This window comes from Clavelina lepadiformis, chromosome 1 (genome assembly GCF_947623445.1).
Source record: "Clavelina lepadiformis chromosome 1, kaClaLepa1.1, whole genome shotgun sequence".
NCBI lineage: Eukaryota > Metazoa > Chordata > Ascidiacea > Aplousobranchia > Clavelinidae > Clavelina > Clavelina lepadiformis.
In genome coordinates, this window is record NC_135240.1 from 26760966 (window position 1) to 26787685 (window position 26720).

Sequence of the window (26720 nt, forward strand, 5' to 3'; positions counted from 1 at the left end):
AAAATTTTTTCTTCTTAAATTCTTATCTCATAGCAGACTAAACTGTGTTCTACCTTGGCCACACAAACCATTCGGCAAAATCGATAACTTTAAGCCATTACAATGGACATATAAGGCCTCTTCTGTCGCTAAACTGACCTAAATGCTTCAAAGAGAATGAATGACTTTTTCTCGAGCAGATTTGTCTATTAGCGCCTTAAGAATTTGTTAACTTACTTTATGTTGAGAAGGCTTTTTCGATGCCGTATCAACTTGATTGTAAGCAGTCCTAAATCACCCGATTCGTCTGCTTTCTGCCCATTCAAATGGTCCAAAGTACGGTAATATTTTCCCATTAGAATGGCAGGAAGTATGTCTTTCTTACTCTAGAGTAAGAAATATGCATTTGGAATGGGGAGACGTTTACTTCGGCAGAAATATGGTTTGTGGCAAACCCCATTGCTGAAAGCACCTTCATTTTAATGGGCGGATAAAACAGAAGAATGGGTTGCACAGACCATACTTCTGCCGAAGTAAACTTCTCCCCATTCCAAATGCATATATCTTACTCTACAGTAAGAAAGGCATACTTCCTGCCATTCTAATGGGAAAATATTACCGTACTTTGGACCATTTGAATGGGCGGAAAGTAGACGAATGGAGTGCCTAAATTATGAATCGTACAAAATAAACGCGAACCGCGGTTTGTGCTCGAAGCTAGGCGGTAGCCTGGGTCATAGGTCATCCATCGGATACAAAAAGGAACATTTGATTGAATCATAACGTGAGAGGAGACATAGGGGTCTCGGTAAGCTTTAGATTGCATTAAAAACGTTATCGCAATCCATGTCCTTAAAGGGCTTACAACAACAGCGCAAAATATTGCTTGTAAATTTTAGATATATTGTTCTACTTAGATATATATTGTCTGTGTAACTACAGACATCATTGATCAATTGTGACGATTGAAGTTTTTGTAGCAAAAAATTCTTATATTTTTCATCTATGTCAGTTTGCAGGAGTCTCTAACTATACCTTATAAACTTACAAGTCTATAACTTATGTAAAAAACACAGCATCTTTGCAGTCCATGCAGTAGAGCGTTTTTGTTACGCTTTTAAAAACGAAACCCCTTGTTCCAATTTTTGTTATCAAATTTGTGTCTCAATGACTTCTCACATTGCGATTGGCCTCTCTCGCGGCTGCTTATGATTACATCTAACGGTGTTCCCCGAGTCATACCTTTCAGTTGTGAAAAGCTGTTTTACTGTGAAGCCATTGTTTGAATTGACGTAATCGTTTTGATTTTGCCTTTAATGTTTGTTCCACAGTGTGGACTCAGCCTAACTTTTTACGTCTCTGTAAAGTGTAAACAAATTACGATGATATATTAATTTTCCAACGACTGTCCAGTGTCCATAACCATAACTGAATTATTATTCATTTAGTTCGAGTGTTTTATTGGTTGTATAAAATTAATCGCATTCTTTCTTCTCTTCATACTGTTCATGTATTATAACAACCGGCAATATCCTTTGACTGTAATGCATTGCAGTGAACTGGAATATGGTGTAAAGGCCTTTTCTAATTGTGCAACATTCATCATAAAATCATCGCCAAAATCCAGAATATCGCATCAAATCAAACGAACACATGTTAAAATCATATCATTACATAACGATCTACATTAACGAAACATGAATGATCTACCGTAAAACACAAAAATTTTTAACGTACAGCGTCAATGCAGTTTAAACTAGCTTTTAGTGGGTACAGAAATGCGTCATATAAGTAAATAAAAGCAAGCTTCAATAGTTTTTTCTATATGCTGAAGGCACAAGAGAGCATATAAACAAGAAAAGGTATATTTACTGTACGTCACCATTACAGTATAATGTATGAAGGAGAGTTACGCATAAGCAAAATGTGTTGTAGTAGGGCCTACTGTATCTTTATCAGTATTAAATGATAATTAATACTCTCTAGTCTAGTGGATGCTCAAGTCCTGCCCGAAAAGTTACTTTCGTTGGCGGCAGAACTGCTGCTCATAAACAACGACAACGACATTATAGTATTGGAGTTAAAAATCAGCACCCATAAAATAATAAGATGTTGACATTTGCACAAAACATAACAATGTAAACTTATAAATCATGCTTACACAAAAATGAACTTTTTCGATCAAGCACAATCAGTATTATCGTATCCAAGTTTTTCTTTGCACAGTTTAATGTAAGCTTCTATTTCTTCAATTTTAAATTTTTTAGCGATACTACAATCTTTTATTTCATTTACACCGCCAAGCGCTTTTTCAGCATATTCTAACGATCTCTTATATTTTTCTTTCCGAAAGTAACAGCAACTTAACAAAACATAACTGTTTGAAATGCAAAAGGATTTTATTTGTTTTGAAAGCTCCAAACCTTGTCTAGCTTTGTGTATGGCCGAATCCAGTTTACCCAGTTCCATCAAGCATATTCCAACGTAAATAAGACATTTTACAAATTGCAGGTGGCTTAGTGGTATGGTTTTGTCGAAGGGACATTTAAAATAATTCCGGAATTCAGTGAGAGCTTCATGAAACAATCCTAATTCGTACTTGGCTCGACCAGCAATATTATACAACGTTGATAATTTAAAGAAAAAATCATTAAAGTCCATTGATGCAATCTTACGTTTTGTTTTGTTTGTTTGTTCGACAGCTTCCTTACATTTACCAATCTTAAGCAAACATAGTGCTTTTTGAATCATAACTGTAACGTTAAGATCACGGTTTAATTGGAACGGATGGTTTTCCAAACACATAATTATTTGAAGCGCTTCTTGATATTTTTCCGATAAAATGTACGCGCTTACGACATTGACACAAACAGATGGCTCTAAATAATCATTGACACACAGTTGTTTTCTGTGTCTGTCATTCCATTCTTTTATAACGCGATCATTGCAACCAAGCAACGTTATCGCTTCCAATTTTAAATGAAACGAAGAATCTATTATCAGCTTTGTATTCGGTAACTGGCATTGATTAGTTTTCAGCATTCTTAAGAACCTTTGCAGTTGATTAGCCACGTTTATGCACTCAACCATACTCCTCTCGCCAACAATCTTTATAACCTGCATCCTTATATCAGATACCCAGTCGCGAAAAGTTTCACCTTTATCCAAGCAATCGTCTTGACGTCCCTTTGCCATGTACACCTTAAGTCGAACCTCACAAGCAACAGCCAAAGCGAAAAGCAACCCACTTGCGGTGTCCCCGTTAATTCCGTCTTCTTTTTGGAGCTGTCTGACAACGTTGAACGAAAAAGAAAACTTTATACAGTAGAGATGACCAAGAGCAGAAATAAACAAACTGACGCTGCGATATACGACTCGCTTTATATTGCAGGAGCTAGCATTAAATAGATTATAAACTTTGTTCATGCTAGAATTATCCAGGTCATCTTCAAGTTGTTTCGTTCTTTGAAACTCGTGTAAGACAAAATCAGTGTTTTGAACCTCAAACCGGCCATGTTCAAAGTCGTCGTATAATTTTCTGTCACCAAATACAAAACAAGTTTCTTTAAGCACCTCATTGAGGTGGTAGCCATTTTTCAAAGCTACTTCGAAATCAAGATATTGTAGCATTTCATTTACTGGCTCGATCAGTTCTGTTGTCCAAGGCTTATTGTTTGTTTTTTCCATTCTCCCGAGGGGAAACTTGCATGCATAAAACACCAAGCCGTCAAACGAAACACCACGTTTTGTGAAATAATCGTAAAACCAATTGTATTCCGGGGTGGTGTTGTTGTTTAAACTTGGTATGGTGACACATGGAACAATTGTCTCTTGCAGGTTGATAACAATGAAATGGAAGATGACCGAAAACCATCTAAAATATTCCAGTATTTTCTCGTAATCTGATTTATGCTGAACTCCCTCTTCAAGCAAGATAATATGCTCAAAATCAGAATAAGGTGTGATTTCTCCTCTGGCCAAAGAACCCATTCCTGTGACGTTAAACCGACACGGAGGTGTACCCATGATATCCTGACATTCGGAAGAAACGTATTCCATGATACATTTATATGTATATTTATGTACACCACGTTTATGTATATGTTTATGTACATTTATATGTGTGTCTGTTTGCGCTGATGGAGCTCCGTCCAAGATGGGAAGTAAAAAGGGTTTTAAAAAAGTCGACAGATGTGGAGAGACAAGTTCAAAATTGCTTCTCTAAGTCAATTTTGGACGAATGTTCTGTCGAAGAAACCTAATCTATCTGAGCTCTGCAAACATACAACAATAGCTCTTTTGCCTTTTCCGACTACATACTTGTGTGAAGCTGGATTTTCAACTTTGGCTATGGTTAAAACCAAGTACCAGAACCAACTTCAACCGGAAGATGATATCAGATGTGCATTAACGACCATAATTCCTGATTTCGACAAATTTGCGAAACAAGTTTAACTTCAAGAACAAGATTTTTAGTGCATATATGCCCAATATATAAATCGCTTCTGCTTTTTTATCTTACTGTTTAGTGTTGAACTAACTTATTTTTGTTCCTATTACCTGAGTCCGCGAATACTTATGCTAATGGGAAAATAGTCCGTGGGTAAAAAAGGTTGAGAAACACTGCTCTAGAAGAAAGGATGCGTAAAAATTTGGCTTTAATTGGTTTGGGTTAAACTAAGGTTTAAGTTTATACTAAAAACCAGATACGTAGGTTTAGGTATCTCTGTTATTATAACTTGAAAATCAGATTCGCAAAAATAACGGAAAAACTGCTTCAAACGTAATATTATTTCAGGTAAATTAGCGTCAACTGCTCGCGTGTGTGTTGGACTTTCGAGGCGAGGCTAGTAACCGGGGATAACGTGTACTTTGTTTTTCAACAATTCTTATGTTTTACAAACAAGATTTGTGTGTAAGAAAAAGTTCATTCAACATTGTAAGCAATTGTTACTCAAAGCATAATCACAATGCGTATAAAGTGTGTATTGGTGCGTTTAAAATGCCATTCAGCATAAGCGAACAACTCGGCTTAAAACCGGCCAATTAAAAAGGAGATTGAAAAAAAGCAGCCGATTTCTGCGAACTATCAAACGTTAACTTGTAATCTAAAAAAGGCCGGATAAGATCGACCACAAAAATTTTTCCATAAAATGAGCCTGTCAGTCGTTACGTGAGGAGTTATCAGACATCAGTACCAATCAGACTTCACTGATTTCCCTTTAGTTACTGATACAATGTAATGTTGAGCAGTAATATAAGGTAACACAATGCACTACAATGTAAAACAAAGCGAACGTAAACGTAGAATACAAACAGGAGTGCGCAGGCAATTGCTTAACCACTTGCTTTGAACCTTCCATTAAGACAATAATAGATCTTCCTGTCCATCAACGGTCATGTATTGAAGCTAAATCAGATCATCCTTTTAAAGTTCAACTTTGTTTCTTGCTGCTTACAACACTACTATTTACCTACGATTTACTATTGTTAGAACGTATTAAACTGGTTGATAACCTCACTGAAATTTAACAACTGATTTGGAAAACCAGTTGCAGGACGATCTTTCGTTTATTGAAGGCTATGCGAACTCAATTTACTTTTTAGCTCGCAAAATGCTTCGAATCAAACAAATGCATATGTGCCCTGAACAACATTAACTGCATAGTGCGGACGTAGCCCAACAACACATTTGTCATACTGTAAAATAAAATATCAATGCAACAAATTTTGACGCGTAAACTGTCTTCGTTGTAACTATATAAAGGTGATTTGAATGCTTGGAAATTAGCATGGAAAGATATGTTGCCTTGGTTCGTGAAACATCGGGAGAAAAAAATGACCGATCATTTAGAGCAGACAGCGCACTAAAAGACCGTAACACATGAGTCGAAATATAACGGTCAGAGAAACAGTATTGTATAGCCCACATTAAGCTACACTATGATACACAACGAAACGAAACTGACATTACTACAATGCGCAACCGCTTAATTAAGACAAGCAAGACGGCTATCGGTGCTATGCAGTTAATTACGCGCAGTATTTCATGAAAAGCCTCAAAAGTTTTAATTGTACGGCGCATGCGTGTGGCATAAGCATGAAAGACCATTGCGGCAAAACATTCTACAAGATTATACATGAACAAGTGTGACGTATACTGTCTTCATCAGCATATTAGAGTAAAAAGATTAGCGTTCACAACACAAAATTAATTTGCCAACTTTACAAAATGCAACAACAATATTTCCACTAGGATAAATATTCAAACCAAGCTTAAGCATCGTAGTATCCAAGTTTTTCTTTGCACTCTCCAATGCGACGTTTAACATCGAAAATTCCCTGAGGATCATTATTACACAAATCAATTGTTGCATTCCGCTTTTCAAGTTCTTTTTCACAATATTCCAATGATTTCTTATATTTTTGCTTAGAAAGATAACAGCGACTTAACAAGCGATAACTATCAATTACTGTTATTGATTTCATTTGTTTTGAAAGTTCCAGAACTTCCCTTCCTTTGTGTATTGCTGAATCCGCTTTGTTGTGTTACGCGGGCCACTGTTTGATTTTGCCGTCAATCTTTATTCCACAGTGTGGTCTCCGCCTAACTTTGTACGTCTCTGTAAACAAATTATGATGATATATTAATTTTCCAACGACTGTCTATAACCATAACTGAATTATTATTCATTTAGTTCGAGTGTTTCATTGGTTGTCGTTGCCCAGGGATAAAATTAATCGCATTCTTTCTTCTCTTCATACTGTTATTGTATTATGGCAACTGGCAATATCCTTAGACCATAATGCATTGCAGTGAACTGGAATATGGTGTAAAGGCCGTTTCTAATTGTGCAACATTCGTCATAAAATCATCGCCAAAATCCAGAATATCGCATCAAATCAAATAAAAACATGTTAAAATCATATCATTACATAACGATCTACATTAACGAAACATGAATGATCTACCGTAAAACACAAATAATTTTAACGTACAGCGTCAATGCAGTTTTAGTTTTTAGCGAGTATAGAAATGCGTCATATAAGTCCATAAAAGCAAGCTACAATAGTTTTTTCTATATGCTGAAGGTATAAGAGAGCATATAAACAAGAAAAGGTATATTTACTGTAAGTCACCATTACAGTATAGTTTATGAAGGAGAGTTGCGCATAAGCAAAATGTGTTGTAGTAGGCCTACTGTATCTTTATCAGTATTAAATGATAGCACTCTCTAATCTAGTGGATGCTCGAGTTGCCCGAAAAGTTACTTTCGTTGGCGGCAGAACTGCTGCTCATAAACAACGACAGCGACATTATAGTATTGGAGTTAAAAATCAGCACCCATAAAATAATAAGATGTTGACATTTGCACAAAACATAACAATGTAAACTTATAAATCATGCTTACACAACAATGAACTTTTTCGATCAAGCACAATCAGTATTATCGTATCCAAGTTTTTCTTTGCACGCTTTAATGCGAGCTTCTATTTCTTCAATTTCAAATTCTTTAAAGATACTAGAATCTCTTATTTCATTTACACCACCAAGCACTTTTTCAGCATATTCTAACGATCGCTTATATTTTTCTTTCCGAAAGTAACAGGCACTTAACAAGAGATAACTGTTTAAAATATATAAGGATTTTATCTGCTTTGAAAGCTCCAGAGCTTGTCTAGCTTTGTGCATGGCCGAATCGAGTTTACCCAGTTCCATCAAGCATATTCCAACGTGAATAAGAAAGTGTACAATGTACAGGTGGCTTAGTGGTATGGTTTTGTCGAAGGAACATTTAAAATAATTCCGGAATTCAGTGAGAGCTTCATGGAACAATCCTAATTCGCACTTAGCTAGACCAGCAATATTATACAACGCTGGTTTTAAAAAAAAATCATCAAAGTCCATTGATGCAATCTTACGTTTTATTCTGTTTGTTTGTTCGACAGCTTCCTTGTATTTACCAAGATGAAGCAAACAATGTGCTTTTTGAATCATAACTGTAACGTTAAGAACACGGTTTAATTGGAACGGATGGTTTTCGAAACGCATAAATATTTGAAGCGCTTCTTGATATTTTCCCGATGAAATGTACGCGCCTCCGACAAAAACCGATGCAGATGACTCTAAATCATCATTGACACACAGTTGTTTTTTGTGTCTGTCATTCCATTCTTTTATAACGCGATCATTGCAACCAAGCAACGTAATCGCTTCCAATTTTAAATAAAACGAAGAATCTATTATTAGTTTTGTATTTAGTAACTGGCATTGATTACTTTTCAGCATCCTAAAGAACCTTTGCAGTTGATTAGCCACGTTTATGCACTCAACCATACTCCTCTCGCCAACAATCTTTATAACCTGCATCCTTATATCAGATACCCAGTCGCGAAAAGTTTCACCTTTATCCAAGCAATCGTCTTGACGTCCCTTTGCCATGTACACCTTAAGTCGAACCTCACAAACAACAGCCAAAGCGAAAAGCAACCTACTTGCGGTGTCCCCGTTAATTCTGTCTTCTTTTTGGAGCTGTTTGACAACGTTGAACGAAGAAGAAAACTTTATAGAGTAGAGATGGCCAAGAGCAGAGATAAACAAACTGACGCTGCGATATACGACTCGCTTTATATTGCAGGAGCTAGCATCAAATAGACTACAAAGTTTGTTCATGCTAAAATTATCCAGGTCATCTTCAAGTTGTTTCGTTCTTTGAAACTCGTGTAAGACAAAATCAGTGTTTTGAATCTCAAACCGGCCATGTTCAAAGTCGTCGTATAATTTTCTGTCTCCAAATACAAAGCAAGTTTCTTTAAGCACCTCATTTAGGTGGTAGCCATTTTTCAAAGCTACTTCGAAATCAAGATATTGTAGCATTTCGCTTACTGGCTTGATCAGTTCTGTTGTCCAAGGCTTTTTGTTAGTTTTTTCGGTCCTGCCAAGCGGGAATTTACACGCATGGACCAGCAAGCCATCAAACGAAACACCACGCTTGGTGTAGAAATCGTAAAACCAGTTTTGTTCTGGATTATTAGAATTGTTTAAACTTGGTATGGTGACACTTGGAACAATTGTCTCTTGTAGGTTGATAATAATGAAATGGAAGATAACGGAAAACCATCTAAAATATTCCAGTATTTTCTCGTAATCTGATTTATGCTGAACTCCCTCTTCAAGCAAGATAATATGCTCAAAATCAGAATAAGGTGTGATTTCTCCTCTGGCCAAAGAACCCATTCCTGTGACGTTAAACCGACACGGAGGTGTACCCATGATATTCTGACATTCAGAAGAAACATATTCCATGATACTTTTATATTTCTCTGTTATCATATTCTGAAGCCCTTCTACGATTTTGATCTTCTCTTCAGCAAGTTTTTTGAAATGATCATCCGTTATCTCATATGGTATCTCGGTAAGCACACCCAATTTTTCCTTTGCTTCTTTCCTCATTTGCTGGATCTTAACTTTCACTTGCTTCGAAATCGTCTCCAAATCAGTTTTATTTTTATGAGCACCCGCCACTTGGAGCAAATAATTGCAAACTTCTTTGACATCGGTTTGGAATTTGGCATTGGATGGTTGCCTAGCAACGGCTGCGTTTAAGAGAACTGCGCTTCTGATCAAACTTAACTTGTCCGGACTTCGCTTTCTATAAATTAAACCGATTTCATTGAGAATTGGCGCGGACATGAAGGGATTGATTTCTTTTCCTTCTGCATCACAACACTGCTTTAGATCTTGGGCTAATTTTAACTCGGTTTGAAGAAAGCTATCTTCTTTGAGTCCACCTATCTCTTTTGCCATGCTTGCAATGACACTTTTTAATCAGGCTATAAGGTCTTTTAAACAAGAGGTTTAGCAGCTCAACATGCAACACTTTTTGCAACGTGTCTGTAAAATATGCAATAACTTTTATCAAAAACTGATTTGTATATAATTTAAATTTTTGATTCTCAATGGCACGGAAACAAACTACAGTCTTTTACAGTTTTTTGCGACGAAAACAGACTTTATATAAAAATTCTACTTTGTCTTTAACGATTTTGATTTCTTGCTCCTGTACACAACAAGAAAGAAAATCATTAATTTAGCTGAGCCGATGGAAAAAACACTACTAGGCACGAAAACATGTCCACTAACACCAAACCATAAATGAGAAATAGGAACTGACCAAGAGTCGAGCTAATTACGAAACAAGCGCGTTTGTACATTTGTTTGTTATAGGCATGGATGCCATCGGTCTGGACTCAAAAATAAGGACAACTAGGAAACGAAAGAAGAACTTTAAACAGTGCACAACAGGAGAAGGCAATCAATGTTTCTAAAAAAACGAGACACTATTTGCATGTTCTTAATTTTGATATCTCTTTGGTAGAAAATGGTAGGCCTATACTAAAGATGTCGAAATGCCCAAAATAGGGGCCTCTGCGCTAAAAATAAGACAAAAATAAGGACATTTCTTACAAATAAGGACAAAAATATGCTCTAAGACACAGACCTTCAAAATAAGGACAAATCTTAGAAATAAGTACGGTATCGCAACCCTGGTTACAGGCCTATAACAAACAGTCATGTTATAGGTCTATATGTACTGTAAATTATTGCTTTCAGTCAGGCCTACTTGTAAGTGAAAAGCCAGTTTTACAAAATAAGTTTTGCAATGGTATAAGCTTCCAAAAAAACTGCATAACTCAACAAACCTTCACTCACAGCGTATCAGCGCTATAGCTTTGTACGACATAATCAAGGTACAATTGGTTACATACGTCAAAATTAATAAGTAACACGATGAATAGTAAATAAACTGCACCCGTAAAAGAAATTTTATTGTTTGCTTAATGACAACAGTAATCGTACAGCGAGATAGAAATTGTTAATTGCTCATTGCTCATTGCAGTGTAATGGTTACTGTTGTTTGCCAAACGCGAAACTGTCTCTCGATCCATAAATGACAAAACATGTTAATATTTTGTTACCGCTAGAGCTCGGTAGAGATTAAACCCAGATTCACGTTCTCACTTCTCAGATTGCGTCATTGTGTCTCGACGCATCTTGAAGAAAATTAATATCAATGTATTTTCATCACCTTAATTTGATACTTTGATACTTTTCTTTCAGGTACTTTATAGGTAATTATTTTATACACATGGCTATTTATTTGGTGATTTTGCTATTGATATATATAACACCACGTTACACGCTTGAAGTGATGTTTATTTCATTCCATGGTGATTGTTAGTAACTGAAAGTACGCAACAGAAATGTTATGTGAAATGTCGTATATATTACGTAATTTCAGTATCCAGTATTGCTTATAAAACATTTTCCAATGTGTGTTTAATGTGTCGATATTTATAAAACGGTTTGTAGCTGTCAAAGAACCACATTAAAATCTATTATTTGCTGTTGAAATGTCATAGATAAAAATCGATTAAATTCTTTCCTCCGCTCCAGCAAAATATTGATAAAGGATTATTTTTCTTGGCAGCGACGAATTGGCAGAATAGCTTCAGACTTCTTCGCAAATCATGCTCGTTCATACAGATGCGGCATATTTTTATATGTATTGTATTTTATGTTGCTTCTTTATCCCATCGTCATGAGCCTAAGAAAAACATTAAGAACGATTTTAAAGAGGAAATTACTGGCCATAAGCTTGCAGAGTTGATACCGAAACAACAGAACTCGCAAAGAAAGCGCTTAGTCGAGTTGATAAGAATCAGCCTCGCAAGGCACGCAAACACCGAGACCATATCTAGGTTCTTCATTGCTTGTGGCATTCTTTGAAAACCGCAGTTGCAGTATATGTGCAAGGTCCATTGCTGCAAATTGAAAAGCTGGCTATAAATTTGAATATCTGCCAAGTCAATTTGCAAGCAATAATTAGCGGGAACGTCTTAAGTCGGTTTTACAAGAGACTTGAAATGGTTCAAGTGTTCTGTCGAGTGGCTCACCGGTTAACAAAAATAAACATCTCGGTTGCCAGCGCTTCCCAAGTGGGATTGCATTTAGAAATCTAGACTTGAAATCGGCTCAAGTCTACTGATTTTCAAAGTTTAAAGGTTTGCTTTGTGACGACATAAGTAAGAGTTCAATTAGGTGGAACCGTTTCACCACTCAGAGAAATAAATGACTGTGTGATTAACCTACTTTATTTTATCAGACATGCGATTGACTACATTGAGAAATACCCGGCAAATCAGAGATGACGTCATTTTAGTCAATCAACAGAGTTCAGTGAAACATTTGCCTGTAGGGATCACGTGAGAGGTAAAACGTGTTCCTGGAGAGCAAATATGCGGAGCAAATTGCTTTTTCGTTGGTAATGAATATTTCAAACACTACGCTTCAAGCACGAGACATGAACATCAGGTGTAATTAATAGTGCGTGGTTCGCGCCGACAAATTCGTTGGCGTTACAAACATATGCGCCACGTTTTGATAAGAACCATCTGTTACGGTAATTAGTTGTAACAGGCGCAGCGAAACGAATCGAACCGGTTTCATTTTACGACTGGATCGTCTTCGACACGTCAATAGCACAGCTTTGCCAACTAACCAAGCTACTGTATACAGTGCCAACATATACTTGGTAATATGCGACTGACTGTGTATTGAGTGATGACTTTGTCTTGTATTTGGTTGGTGGCTTCGGGTCAAAGAATCGCGTTTTTTGTTAATGACGTTGCAGCCACGTTTTCGTTATGCTCTGTTGATTAAGGTTGTTTCTTCCACGTGATTGGCGGAATACGTGCACCAGTGCATAAGCGAAAGTATAGCCCCTACGTCACTATAGATGAAACCACTGTAATTACCGAACGGTAAGGCGTGGTTAACTTAATTGAACCGAATCTTTTCTTTGGTTGTTGTAGCCATTCAGTGATTCGACAGATGGTTACGGCAATTGTGATGTCACACTTTAAAGATATGAGTCATTAGTTTTCGTTGCTGTGAATGCTGATCGCTGGACAATACCGGACTTGGTTAGCATTTGGTCATTCAGCAAGTCAGTAAAGAAATAACTAAGAATTGTTTCATCATAAACAGTAAAATTTCAGCAGCTTCGAAGCGGTTCTGGTGAACAGACAAAGAACTTCTTATTAAGTTCGAGTTTTAAAAATTTCTTTCAAGTTATTTTTAGTCGAAAACCCCCTGTTTTGCGATGAACCGTAAAATATTTTGCGTGTTGCTTAAGGGGGTGTAGTACGATTTTCAGTAGTTTTAAAACGGCAACCCGGCGATTGTTACGAAGGTCGCATCCAAGACGTCACTATAGAAAAAGTATCAATGGTTCCGGTCCAGTGCGCATGTGACCTTAATCTGTGGAGGTTTGCTGTTGTTATGGCGTGTGCGGAGTGTAGGTTCAGGCTAAGGTTAACGTTTTGTGTTGGTTCAAAGTTAAGGCTTTTTGGCTGATTTTTTGGAGAAATGTAAGGAAAAAAGTTGAAGCATTTGGTGCGAGAATTCCAGATACGAGAATTTTCTCAAAATACCGCATTAAGTCCTTTTGACCTACATCTCGGCGGATACAAAAATTCAGCAAGGTGACCGGGCTTGTTTAGAAGCAAATTCAAATTGAAAAATTGTACTTTGCATTGTTTTAGATAGGGCTTCAGATGGACCTACAGACCCTTAAGCTCCCAAAATGCTTCGAATGAAACAAATGCATATGTGCGCTGAACAACATTAACTGCATAGCGCGTACGTAGCCTAACAACACATTTGTCACACTGCAATATAAAATATCAATGCAACAAAGTTCGACGTGTATAGTGTCTTCGTTTTAACGATATAAAGGTGTTTCGAATGCTTGGAAATTAGCAGGACACGATATGTTGCCTTAGTTCGCATAGCATCGAAAAAAAATGACTGATCCTTCAGAGCAGACAGCGCACTAAAAGAATATCGTAACACACGAGTCGAATTACAACGGTCATAGAACAGCATTGAATAGCCCACATTAGGCTACACAATGATACACGACGAAACAAAACTGACATTACTGCAATGTGCAACCGCTTAATTAAGACAAGCAAGACTGCTATCGGCGCTATGCAGATAATTACGCGCGGCGCATGGGTATAAGCATAAGCATGAAAGACCATTGCGGCAAAACATTATACAAGATGAACAAGTGTGACGTATACTTTCTTCATTAGCAAATTGGAGTAGAACGATTAGCGTTCACAAAACAAAATTAATCTACTAACTGTACAAAATGCAATAACGATATTTCCACTAGGATAAATATTTAAACCAAGCTTAAGCATCGTAGTATCCAAGTTTTTCTTTGCACTCTTCAATGCGACGTTTAACATCGACAATTCCCTGAGGATCATTATTAGTCAAATCAATTGTTTCATTCCGACTTTCAAGCTCATTTTCACAATATTCCAATGATTTCTTATATTTTTGCTTCGAATGGTAACAGCGACTTAACAAGCGATAACTATCTATTACCGCTATTGATTTTATTTGCTTTGAAAGTTCCAGAGCTTCCCTTCCTTTGTGTATTGCTGAATCCGCTTTGCCCAGTTCCAACAAACAGCGACCAACGTAAACGAGAGACAATGCAGTGTTTTGATGATTACTTGGAACGGTTTTATCCAAGGGACATTTCAAAAAGTCCCGGAATTCACTGAGAGCTTCTTGGTACAAACCTGATCTGTGCTTGGCTGCACCAGCAACAGAATACAGTGCTTGTTGTAAATCATAATTAAGGATATCCCATGAAGGAATTTCAAGTTTTGCTTTAGTTGTATGTTCGATAACTTCTTTCCATTTCCCGAGACTAAACAAACAGTAGGATTTTTGCCTAAGAAACTGAGCATTAAGAAACGGATTTTGGTGGAAGTGATTTTCTAAACCCTTCCATACTTCGAGCGCTTCTTCAAATTTGCTCAACTGCAAAAACGCATCCCCAGCATAAAAACAAGCAAATGCTTCTAAATTTTCATTGGCGCAGAACTGTTTTTTGCAATTTAACCATTCCTTTGTTACGAGATTATGCAATTTAAGTATACCGAGCACAATTAGTTTTAAGCAAAACGAAAGTTGCGCATCTTGCAAGAATAGTTGACCTGATTCCGTATCGCTCAAAAACGCTTGCAACTTAAAAGCTGTCGTTAAGCATTCCACCATACTCCTTTCGCCAACAATCGTCACAACCTGTGTCGTCATCTCAGGAACCCATTCACGCAAAGTTTCACCTTTATTCAAGTTATCTTCTTGACGCCCCTTTGCCATGTAAACCTTAAGTCGAATTTCACAAGCAACAGCCAACGCAAAGAGCAATCCACGTGCAAATTCATCCTTAATTGCTTCTCTTTTTCTAAGTTGTCTGATAGTTTTGAAAGTTGAACAGGTAGTGACTGCGTACAAATGACCAAGAGTTGAAATAAACAAACTGATGCTGCGATATACCATTCGTTTTATATTACAAGAGCTGGCACTGGATAGATTACTGATCTTCATCACATTAAAATTATCGAGATCTTCTTCAAGTTGTTTCATCCTTTGTCTCTGGTGAGCCTCCCTGTCATTATCTTGAACTTTGCAACGCCCTTGCACAAATTCACTGTATACTCTTTTGTTCCCAAACACAAAGCAAGTTTCTTTAAGCACCTCATTGAGGTGGTAGCCATTTTTCAAAGCTACTTCGGAATCAAGGTATTGTAGCATTTCGCTTACTGGCTTGATCAGCTCGGTTGTCCAAGGTTTTTTTTTAGTTTTTTCGGTCCTGCCAAGAGGGAATTTACACGCATGGACCAGCAAGCCATCAAACGAAACACCACGCGTGGTGTAGAAATCGTAAAACCAGTTGTGTTTTGGGTTAGTAGAATTGTTTAAGCTCGGTATGGTGACACTTGGAACAATTGTCTCTTGCAGGTTGATAATGATGAATTGAAAGATGACTGAAAACCATCTAAAATACTCCAAAATTTTCTCGTAATCTGACTTATGCTGAACTCCCTCTTCCAGCAAGATAATATGCTCAAAATCAGAATAAGGTGTGATTTCTCCTCTGGCCAGAGAACCCATTCCTGTAACGTTAAATCGACACGGAGGTGTACCCATGATATTCTTACATTCAGAAGAAACATATTCCATGATACTTTTATATTTCTCTGTTATCATATTCTGAAGTCCTTCTACGATTTTGATCTTCTGTTCAGCGAGTTTATTGAATTGAACGTCCGTTATCTCATAAGGTATCTCATTAAGCAAACCCAATTTTTCCTTTGTTTCTTTCCTCATTTCCTGGATCTTAACTTTCACTTGCTTCGAAATCTTCACCAAATCAGTTTTAGTTTTATGAGCACCGGTCACTTGGAGCAAATAAGAGCAAATTTCCTTGACATCATTTTGGAATTCAGCATTGGATGGTTGCCTAGCAACGGCTGCATTTAAGAGAACTGCGCTTCTGATCAAACTTAACTTGTCCGGACTTCGCTTTCTATAAATTAAACCGATTTCATTGAGAATTGGCGCGGACATGAAGGGATTGATTTCTTTTCCTTCTGCATCACAACACTGCTTTAGATCTTGGGCTAATTTTAGCTCGGTTTGAAGAAAGCCATCTTCTTTGAGTCCACCTATCTCTTTTGCCATGCTTGCAATGCCACTTTTTAATCAGGCTAAGCTCTTTTAAACAATAGGTTTAGCAGCTCAACATGCAACACTTTTTGCAACGTGTCTGTAAAATATGCCACAACTTTTATCAAAAACTCGTTTAGATATAATTTTAAATTTGAATTAAATTTAAATTGAATTAAAAATTAAATTTAAATTCTCAATGTCACGGAAACAAACTCGTCTTCGGCACGGAAACGGCTTTATGTACAAATTCTACTTTGTCTTTAACGATTCTAATTTCTTACTCTTGTACACAACAAGAAAGAAAATCACACTTCAACTGAGCCGATGAAAAAAACACTACCAAGTCAAGTCACTACAGTAAATTTATGTCGACTAATCCCAAACCACAAATGAGGAGCAGGAACTGTCCAGTGCATTGATTTCGAAACAGGCACGCCTGTACCTTTGTTTTACAAAATAAGTGAACGCCGACAATGGTTATCAGATCGAAACCGAGCGAGCATTTTGACGAAGTAACTTTAAACAGCTGGTATGTTGTCTGCGCTTATTCATATTTTTAAACGTTCTTTTTAACAATTATTTTTCGTCTCTTAAACTTTAATTTTGATGTATACTGTAAATACCACTCAATGTACCCTATGATTTTATAAAACGACCGCCAGCGACCATAAAACGTAAAAACCATAAAATAAAATACCATAAAACGACCATAAGTAGAAGCCGAAAAATCTGCCGAGTCTTTCAAATATACAATTTTGCAAGTCCAGTCAACTAACAAATTGTTCTTTGTTTAAACGCAATCTGTACCTTAATACATTCAATTAATGCTGCAATATACAGTAACAACTTTCAAACTGTGGACACCGAGAAAATCTTAAAATCTATTTAGAAACTTCGGACAACCTTTTCATTACAGTACAGCTGCTAAAAATTCATGAAAAGCTTGTGCGCATAGTGCACTCGAAGTACACCAGTCAAGTCACAAAGAAAATAGATTGTAAACCTTTTGTTATGTAAGTCAGAGTGGCTGAAACAAAGAAAAATTTTTGTGTTTGTATAAGCTTCGAGGTATCTTTACATTACATATACAATAGCTTACATAAGAATGTTGAAACCTTAATCGATTGTGTGTGTCTACCGTTGTTGTGTGTGCCGTTGTGTGTATTGTGTGCCGTTGTCAGGCGGAGCCACGGATTTTGGTTCCTTGAACAACAACAAACACATTTTGGCAACATTATCAGTTTTGAATTTAGAATAAAAATAGTAATCAAATAATTGTACGGATCGAACGATCGGACATTGTAGTAAACTACATGCAAGGATTTACGACAAGCAACGATAATCGACATCGTGGTACAAGAAATATACCAAAATATGCCAGAAAAGTTCGAAGAAAAGATCACCCAATATCAAGTTCTGCGACTAGAAATATTGAGAGTCTGGAATATGGACGTTCGAATCGTCCTGGTAGTGATTGCCACCTGACCAGTCCAGCTATAAAAGCACCTTTAGACATTATCCCCGAAGAACATTGCAGCATTAGCAGCGTCGTGACAATTGCCCGGCTGGGAAGTGGCCACAGCCACCGAAGAGGCTTACATCTCCCAGAGAACTGGTAGTTCTCCGAGATAAGACCAAAAAAGAACCCGACAAAGAATAGCTACAAAAACGTCGTGATAAAAAATCATAGTAATAGACTGCGCATAGCTGTGCCATGAGAGCTAACGAACTATACGAAGCGCCATCAACGACGACGACGACAAAATCGACGTCGCTGACGACTTGCCTGCCCAACAAAAACCGAGCAAAAACGTAAAATCATACTACTCCTGAGGTTTTCGGTGGTCGGCGACAATTCACAACTGACGAAAGCCCAAACTTATTTTGCAATCAGACATAACTGATTTCCCTTTTTTATTTGTTGATACAGTGTATAATGTTGAGCAGTAATATAAGGCAACACAATGCACTACAATGTAAAACAAAGCGAAAGTAAACATAGAACACAAACAGGAGTGCGCAGGAAATTACTTAACCACCTGTTTTGAACCTTCCATTTAAACAATAATTAATAGACCTTCCTGTCCATCAACGGTCATAAATTGAAGATAAATCAGATCATCCTTTTAAAGTTCAACTTTGTTTCTTGCTGCTTACAACACTACTGTGTCACCTACGATTTACTATTGTTAGAACGTACTAAACCGGTTGATAACCTCACATAAATTTAACAACTGATTTGGCAAACCAGTTGCAGGACGATCTTTCGTTTAATGAAGGCTATGCAAACTCAATTTACTTTTTAGCTCGCAAAATGCTTCGAATCAAACAAATGCATATGTGCACTAAACAACATTAACTGCATAGTGCATGCGTACGTGGCCCAACAACACATTTGTCATAATACAAAAATCAATACAACTACTTTTGACTCGTATAGTTTCTTCGTTTTAACGATACAAATGTGTTTTGAAAGCTTGGAAATTAGCATGACACGATATGTTGCCTTAGTTCGTGTAACATCGGGAGAAAAATGACCGATCCTTCAGAGCACACAGCGCACTAAAAGAATATCGTAACACACGAGTCGAATTACAACGGTCATAGAACAGCATTGTAGAGCCCACATTAGGCTACAGTGCTACACTATGATACACGACAAAACGAAACTGACTTTATTGCAATGCGCAATTACCGCTTAATTAAGATAAAGAAGACGGCTATCGGTGCTATGCAGTTAATTACGCGCGGCGCATGGGTATAAGCATAAGCATGAAAGACCATTGCGGCAAAACATTCTACAAGATGAACAAGTGTGACGTAATCTTTCTACATTGGCATATTGGAGTAGAAAGATTAGCGTTCACAAAACAAAATTAATCTGCCAACTGTACAAAATGCAACAATGATATTTCCACTAGGATAAATATTCAAACCAAGCTTAAGCATCGTAGTATCCAAGTTTTTCTTTGCACTCTTCAATACGACGTTCAACATCGACAAATCCCTGAGGATCATTATTAATCAAATCAATTGTTTCATTCAGACCTTCAAGCTCTTTTTCACAATATTCCAATGATTTCTTATATTTTTGCTTCGAAAAGTAACAGCGACTTAACAAGCGATAACTATCCATTATCGTTATGGATTTCATTTGTTTTGAAAGTTCCAGAACTTCCCTTCCTTTGTGTATTGCTGAATCCGCTTTGCCCAGTTCCAACAAACAGCGTCCAACGTAAACGAGAGAAATTGCGATGTTTTGACGATTTCTTGGTAGAGTTTTATCCAGGGGACATTTAAAAAAGTCCCGGAATTCACTGAGAGCTTCTTGGAACAAACCTGATCTGTGCTTGGCTGCACCAGCTGTAGAATACAGTGCTTGTTTGAAATCATAATTAAGGATGTTCCATGAAGCAATCTCAAGTTTAGCTTTGTTTGTATGTTCGATAACTTCTTTCCATTTCCGGAGATTAAACAAACAGTAGGATTTTTGCCTTAGATATCGAGCATTAAGAAACGGATTATGTTGGAGCTGATTTTCCAAACTATTCCATACTTCGAGCGCTTCTTCAAATTTCTCCAACTGAGAAAACGCATCCCCGGCACGAAAACAAGCAAATGCCTCTAAATATTCATTGGGATAGGACTGTTTTTTGCATTTTAACCATTCCTCTATTACGCGATTATGCAAGTTAAGCGTACTGAGCACAATCGGTTTTATGTAAAACGAAGAAACTAATGTCAGTTGCCTATCTTGCGAGAAGTCTCGACTTGATTCCATATCTCTCAAAAACATTTGCAATATATAAGCTGTCGTTAAGCACTCGACCATACTCCTTTCGCCAACAACCGTCACAACCTGAGTTCTCATGTCAGGAACCCATTCACGCAAAGTTTCACCTTTATCCACGATATCATCTTGACGTCTCTTTGCCATGTAAACCTTAAGTCGAACTTCACAAGCAACAGCCAACGCAAAGAGCAATCCACGCGCAAATTCATCCTTAATTGCTCCTCTTTTTCTGAGTTGTTTGATAGTTTTGAAAGTGGAACAGGTAGCCACTGCGTACAGATGACCAAGAGTTGAGATAAACAAACTGATGCTGCGATATACCATTCGTTTTATATTACAAGAGCTGGCACTGGACAAGTTATTCATCTTCATCACATTAAAATTATCGAGATCTTCTTCAAGTTGTTTCATTCTCTGCCTCTGGTGAGCCTCAATGTCGTTATTTTGAACTTTGCAACGGCCTTGCAAAAATTCACTGTATACTCTTTTGTTCCCAAACACAAAACAAGTTTCTTTAAGCACCTCATTGAGGTGGTAGCCATTTTTTAAAGCTACTTCGAAATCAAGGTATTGTAGCATTTAACTTAATGGCTTGATCAGCTCGGTTGTCCAAGGTTTTTTATTAGTTTTTTGGGTCCTGCCAAGAGGGAATTTACACGCATGGACCAGAAAGCCATCAAATGAAACACCACGCGTGGTGTAGAAATCGTAAAACCAGTTGTGTTCTGGGTTAGTAGAATTGTTTAAACTTGGTATGGCGACACTTGGAACAATTGTCTCTTGCAGGTTGATAATAATGAAATGGAAGATGACCGAAAACCACCTAAAATATTCCAGCATTTTCTCGTAATCTGATTTATGCTGAACTCCCTCTTCAAGCAAGATAATATGCTCAAAATCCGAATAAGGTGTGATTTCTCCTCTGGCCAAAGAACCCATTCCAGTGACGTTAAACCGACATGGAGGTGTATCCATGATATTCTGACATTCAGAAGAAACATATTCCATGATACTTTTATATTTCTCTGTTATCATATTCTGAAGTTCTTCTATGATTTTGATCTTCTGTTCAGCGAGTTTTTTGAATTCATTGTCTGGTATCTCATAAGGTATCTCTGCAAGCAAACCCAATTTTTCTTTCGCTCCATTTCTCATTTCCTGGATCTGAATTTCAACTTTTTTTGAAAATTCGACCAAATCAGCTTTTTGAGCACCAGCGACTTCAAGCAAATAAGAGCAAATTTCTTTGACATCGGTTTGGAATTTAGCATTGGATGGTTGCCTAGCAACGGCTGCGTTTAAGAGAACTGCGCTTCTGATCAAACTTAACTTGTCCGGACTTCGCTTTCTATAAATCAAACCGATCGCATTGAGAATTGTCGCGGACATGAAGGGATTGATTTCTTTTCCTTCTGCATCACAACACTGCTTTAGGTCTTGGGCTAATTTTAACTCGGTTTGAAGAAAACCATCTTCTTTGAGTCCACCTATCTTTTTTGCCATGCTTGCAATGACAGTTTTTAATCGGGCTATAAGCTCTTTTAAACAGTAGGTTTAGCAGCTCAACATGCAATACTTTTTGCAACGTGTCTGTAAAATATGCCATAACTTTTATCAAAAACTCATTTGTATATAATTTAAATTTTTGATTCACAATATTAAGGAAACAAACTACAAACTACTACTCGTTTACAGTGTTTTTGCACGAAAACAGACTTTATATACAAATTCTACTTTGTCTTTAACGATTTTGATTTCTAACTCTTGTACACAACAAGAAAGAAAATCATTAATTTAGCTGAACCGACGGAAAAAACACTACAAGGCACGAATTCATGTCCACTAACCCCAAACCACATATGAGAAATAGGAACTGACCAAGATTCGAGCTGATTTCGAAACAAGCGCGCCTGTACCTTTGTTTGTTATAGGCATGGTTGCCATCGGTTTGGACTCAAAAATAAGGACGAACAGGAAACAAAAGAAGAATACTATCTTAAACAGTGCACAACAGGAGAAGGCAATCAAAGTTTCTAAAAAACGAGACACTATTTGCCTGTTCTTAATTTTGGTGTCTCTTTGGTAAAAAATGGTATACTAAAGGTGTCAAAATGCCCAAAATAGGAGCCTCTTTCTAAAAAATAAGAACAAAAATATGCTCTAAGACACAGACCTCCAAAATAAAAACAAATCTCAGAAATAAGTACGGTATCGCAACCCTGGTTATAGGGCTATAACAAACAGTAATGTTATATGTCTATTTTTACCGTAAATTATTGCGTTCAGTTAGGCCTACTTGTAACTGAAAAGCCCATTTTACAGAATAAGTTTTGCAATGGTATAATCTTTCACAAAAACTGCATAACTCAGCAAACCTTCACTCACAGCGTATCAGCGCCATAGCTTTGTACGACATAATCAAGGTACAATTGGTTACATACGTCAAAATAAATAATTACACGATGAATAGTAAATAAACCGCACCCGTAAAATAAAGTTTATTGTTTGCTTAATGACAACAGTAATCGTACAGCGAGATAGAACTTGTCAATTGCTCATTGCAGTGAAATGGTTACTGTTGTTTGCCAAACGCGAAACTGTCTCTCGATCCATAAAAGAAAAAACATGTTAATATTTTGTTACCGCTAAAGACCGGTAGAGATTAAACCCAGGTTCAAGTTCTCACATTGCGTCATTGTGTGTCTACACATCTTGAAGAAAATTAATATCAATTAATATTTTCATCACCTTAATTTGATACTTTGATACATTTCTTTCAGGTACTTTATAGGTAATTATTTCATACACATCACTATTTATTTAGCTTTTTTGTTATTGATATACATAACACAACGTTACAAACTTGAAGTGATGTTTATTTCATTCCATGGTGATTGTTAGCAACTGAAAATACGCAACAGAAGTGTTATGTGAAATGTCGTATATATTATGTAATTTCAGTCTCCAGTATTGCTTATAAAACATTTTCCAATGTGTGTTTAATGTGTCGATATTTATACAACGGTTTGTAGCTGTCAAAGAACCACATTAAAATCTAATATTTGCTGTTGAAATGTCATCGATAAAAATCGATCAAATTCTTTCCTCCGCTCCAGAAAAATATTGATAAAGAATTATTTTTCTTGATAGCGACGAATTGGCAGAATAGCTTCAGGCTTCTTCGCAAACCATGCTCGTTCATACAGATGAAGCATACTTTTTATATGTATTGTATTTTATGTTGCTTCTTTATCCCATCGTCATGAGCCTAAGAAAAACAATAAGAACGATTTTAAAGAGGAAATTACTGGCCATAAGCCTACAGAACTAATACTGAAGCAATAGAACTCGCTAAGAAAGCGCTTAGTCGTGTTGATAAGAATCAGCCTCGCAAGGCACGCAAACACCGAGACCATATCTAGGTTTTCCATTGCTTGTGGCATTCTTTGAAAGCCGCAGTTGCAGTGCCAAGTCCATTGCTGCAGAGTGAAAAGCTGGCTATAAATTTGAATATCTGACAAGTCAATTTGCAAGCAATAATTAGCGGGAACGTCTTAAGTCAGTTTTACAAGAGACTTGAAACGGTTCAAGTGTTCTGTCGAGTGGCTCACCGGTTAACAAAAATAAACATCTCGGTTGCCAGCGCTTCCCAAGTGGGATTACATTTGGAAATCTAGTCTTGAAATCGGCTTAAGTGGACTGATTCTCAAAGTTTAAAGGTTTGCTTTGTGACGACATAAGTAAGAGTTCAATTAGGTGGAACCGTTTCACCACTCAGAGAAATAAATGACTGTGTTATTAACATACTTTATTTTATCAGACATGCAATTGACAATATTAAGAAATAGCCGGCGAATGAAAGATGACGTCATTTTACGTCAATCAACAGTGTTCAGGAAACATTTGCCTGTAGGGATCACGTGAGAGGTAAAACGTGTTCCCGGAGAGCAAATATGCGGAGCAAATTGCTTTTTCGTTGGTAATGAATATTTCAAACACTACGCTTCAAGCACGAGACATGAACATCAGGTGTAATTAATAGTGCATGATTTGCGCCGAAAAATTCGTTGGCGTTACAAACATATGCGCCACGTTTTGATAAGAACCATCTGTTACGGTAAGTTGTAACAAGCGCAGCGAAACGAATCGAACCGGTTTCATTTTACGACTGGATCGTCTTCGACACGTCAATAGCACAGCTTTGCCAACTAACCAAGCTACTGTATAGCTACAGTGCCAACATATACTTGGTAATATGCGACTGACGACTGTATATTTAGTGATGACTTTGTCTAGTATTTGGTTGGTAGCTTCGGGTCAAAGTATCGCGTTTTTGTTAATGACGTTGTAGCCACGTTTTCGTTATGCTCTGTTGATTAAGGTTTTTTCATCCACGTGATTGGCGGAATACGTGCACCAGTGCATAAGCGAAAGTATGGCCCCTACGTCACTATAGATGAAACCGCTGTAATTACCGACCGGTAAGGCGTGGTTAACTTAATTGAACCGAATCTTTTCTTTGGTTGTTGTAGCCATTCAGTGATTTGACCGATGGTTACAGTAATTGTGATGTCACACTTTAGAGATATTAGTCATTAGTTTTCGTTGTTGTGAATGCTGTTCGCTGGGCAATACCAGACTTGGTTGGCATTTGGTCATTCAGCGAGTCAGTAAAGAAATAAATAAGAATTGTTTCATCATAAACAGTAAAATTTCAGCAGCTTTGAAGCGGACATTTATTGCCATTTAAACGTTTAATGAGTGCGAATGAGGTCACCAGACATGAATATGTTGCAAGGTGGGCGGCTGCTAAAGATACTAGCAGTTAGTTTGGAAGAAAGGATACGTAAAAATTTGGCTTTAATTGATTGGGGTTAAACTAAGGTTTAAGTTTATACTAAAAAGCTGATAAACGTTAGGTTTAGGTATCTCTGTTATTATAACTTGAAAATCAGTTTCGCAAAAAAAACGGATAAACAACTTCAGACGTACTATTATTTCTTATAAGATATATACGAGCAAATACCTATATTCAAAGTATTTAAACAGCTGAAAACAAGTTGTTTCTGATCCCGAGTGTACCATAATCGCCGACTCTACAAACTAGAAGTGTAAGAAATCACTCATTACAATGGACATATATGGCCTCTTCCGTCGCTAAACGGACGTAAATGCTTCAAAGAGAATGACTTTTTCTCATGCTGATTTGTCCATTAGCGCCTGAAGAGTTTATTAATTTCTTTTATTTTAAGAAGTCTTTTTCGATGCCGTATCAACTTGATTGTAAGCATTCTTAAATTATGAATCGTATAAAATAAATGCGAACCGAGGCTTGCGCTCGAAGGTAGACGGTAGCCTAGGTCATAGGTCATCCATCGGATACAAAAAAAGAACATCCTTTAGACTTTTTATAGGGGTCTCGGTAAGCTTTAGGTTGCATTAAAAACGTTATCGCAATCCATGTCCTTAAAGGGCTTACAACAACAGCGCAAAAATATTGCTTGTAAATTTTAGATATATTGTTCTACTTAGATATATATTGTCTGTGTAACTACAGACAACATTGATCAATTATGACGATTAAAGTTTTTGTAGCAAAAAAAATCTAATACTTTTCATTTATGTCAATATTCAGGAGTCTCTAACTATAACTTATAAACTTACAAGTCTATAACTTATACTTGTAAAAAATACAGCATCTTTGCAGCCTAGTAAAGAGTTTTTATTACGCAATATCTTTTGACTATAATGCATTGCAGTGAACTGGGATATGGTGTAAAAGCCGTTTCTAATTGTGCAACATTCATCATAAAATCATCGTCAAAATCCAGAAAAACACCTGTTAAAATTATATCATTACATAACGATCTCTATTAACGAAACATGAATGATCTACCGTAAAACACAAACATTTTAACGTACAGCGCCAGTGCAGTTTAGACTAGCTTTAAGCGAGTACAGAAATGCGTCATAAAAGTCCATAAAAGCAAGTTACAAGCTGAAAGCATACGAGAACACATAAACAAGAAAAGGTATAGTAACGTCACCATTACAGTACAATGTATGAAGGATAGTTGCGCATAAGCAAAATGTGTTGTAGTAGGCCTACTGTATCTTTATTAGTATTAAATGATAATACAGTACTCTCTAATCTAGTGGATGCTCCAGTTGCCCGAAAAGTTACTTTCGTTGGCGGCAAAACTGCTGCTCATATACAACGACAACGACATTATAGTATTGGAGTTAAAAATCAGCACCCATAAAATAAAAAGATGTTGACATTTCTACAAAACATATCATTGTAAACTTATAAATCATGCTTACACAAAAATGAACTTTTTCGAT

At 36.9% G+C, this 26720-nt stretch overlaps 1 protein-coding gene across 1 annotated transcript; it reads right to left on the minus strand.

Moving 5' to 3' along the window:
* Positions 1–13586: 13586 nt before the first annotated feature.
* Positions 13587–16698, minus strand: LOC143458789 (uncharacterized). The gene has a single exon (XM_076955662.1). It carries the CDS (start codon positions 16592–16594, stop codon positions 14246–14248), a length of 2349 nt encoding a protein of 782 aa, XP_076811777.1. The 5' UTR covers positions 16595–16698; the 3' UTR covers positions 13587–14245.
* Positions 16699–26720: the final 10022 nt, after the last annotated feature.

What these genes read in the sequence shown, in the direction of transcription:
- LOC143458789 (XM_076955662.1), bottom strand. Translation starts at nt 16,594, where the DNA reads ATGGCAAAAGAGATAGGTGGACTCAAAGAAGATGGCTTTCTTCAAACC.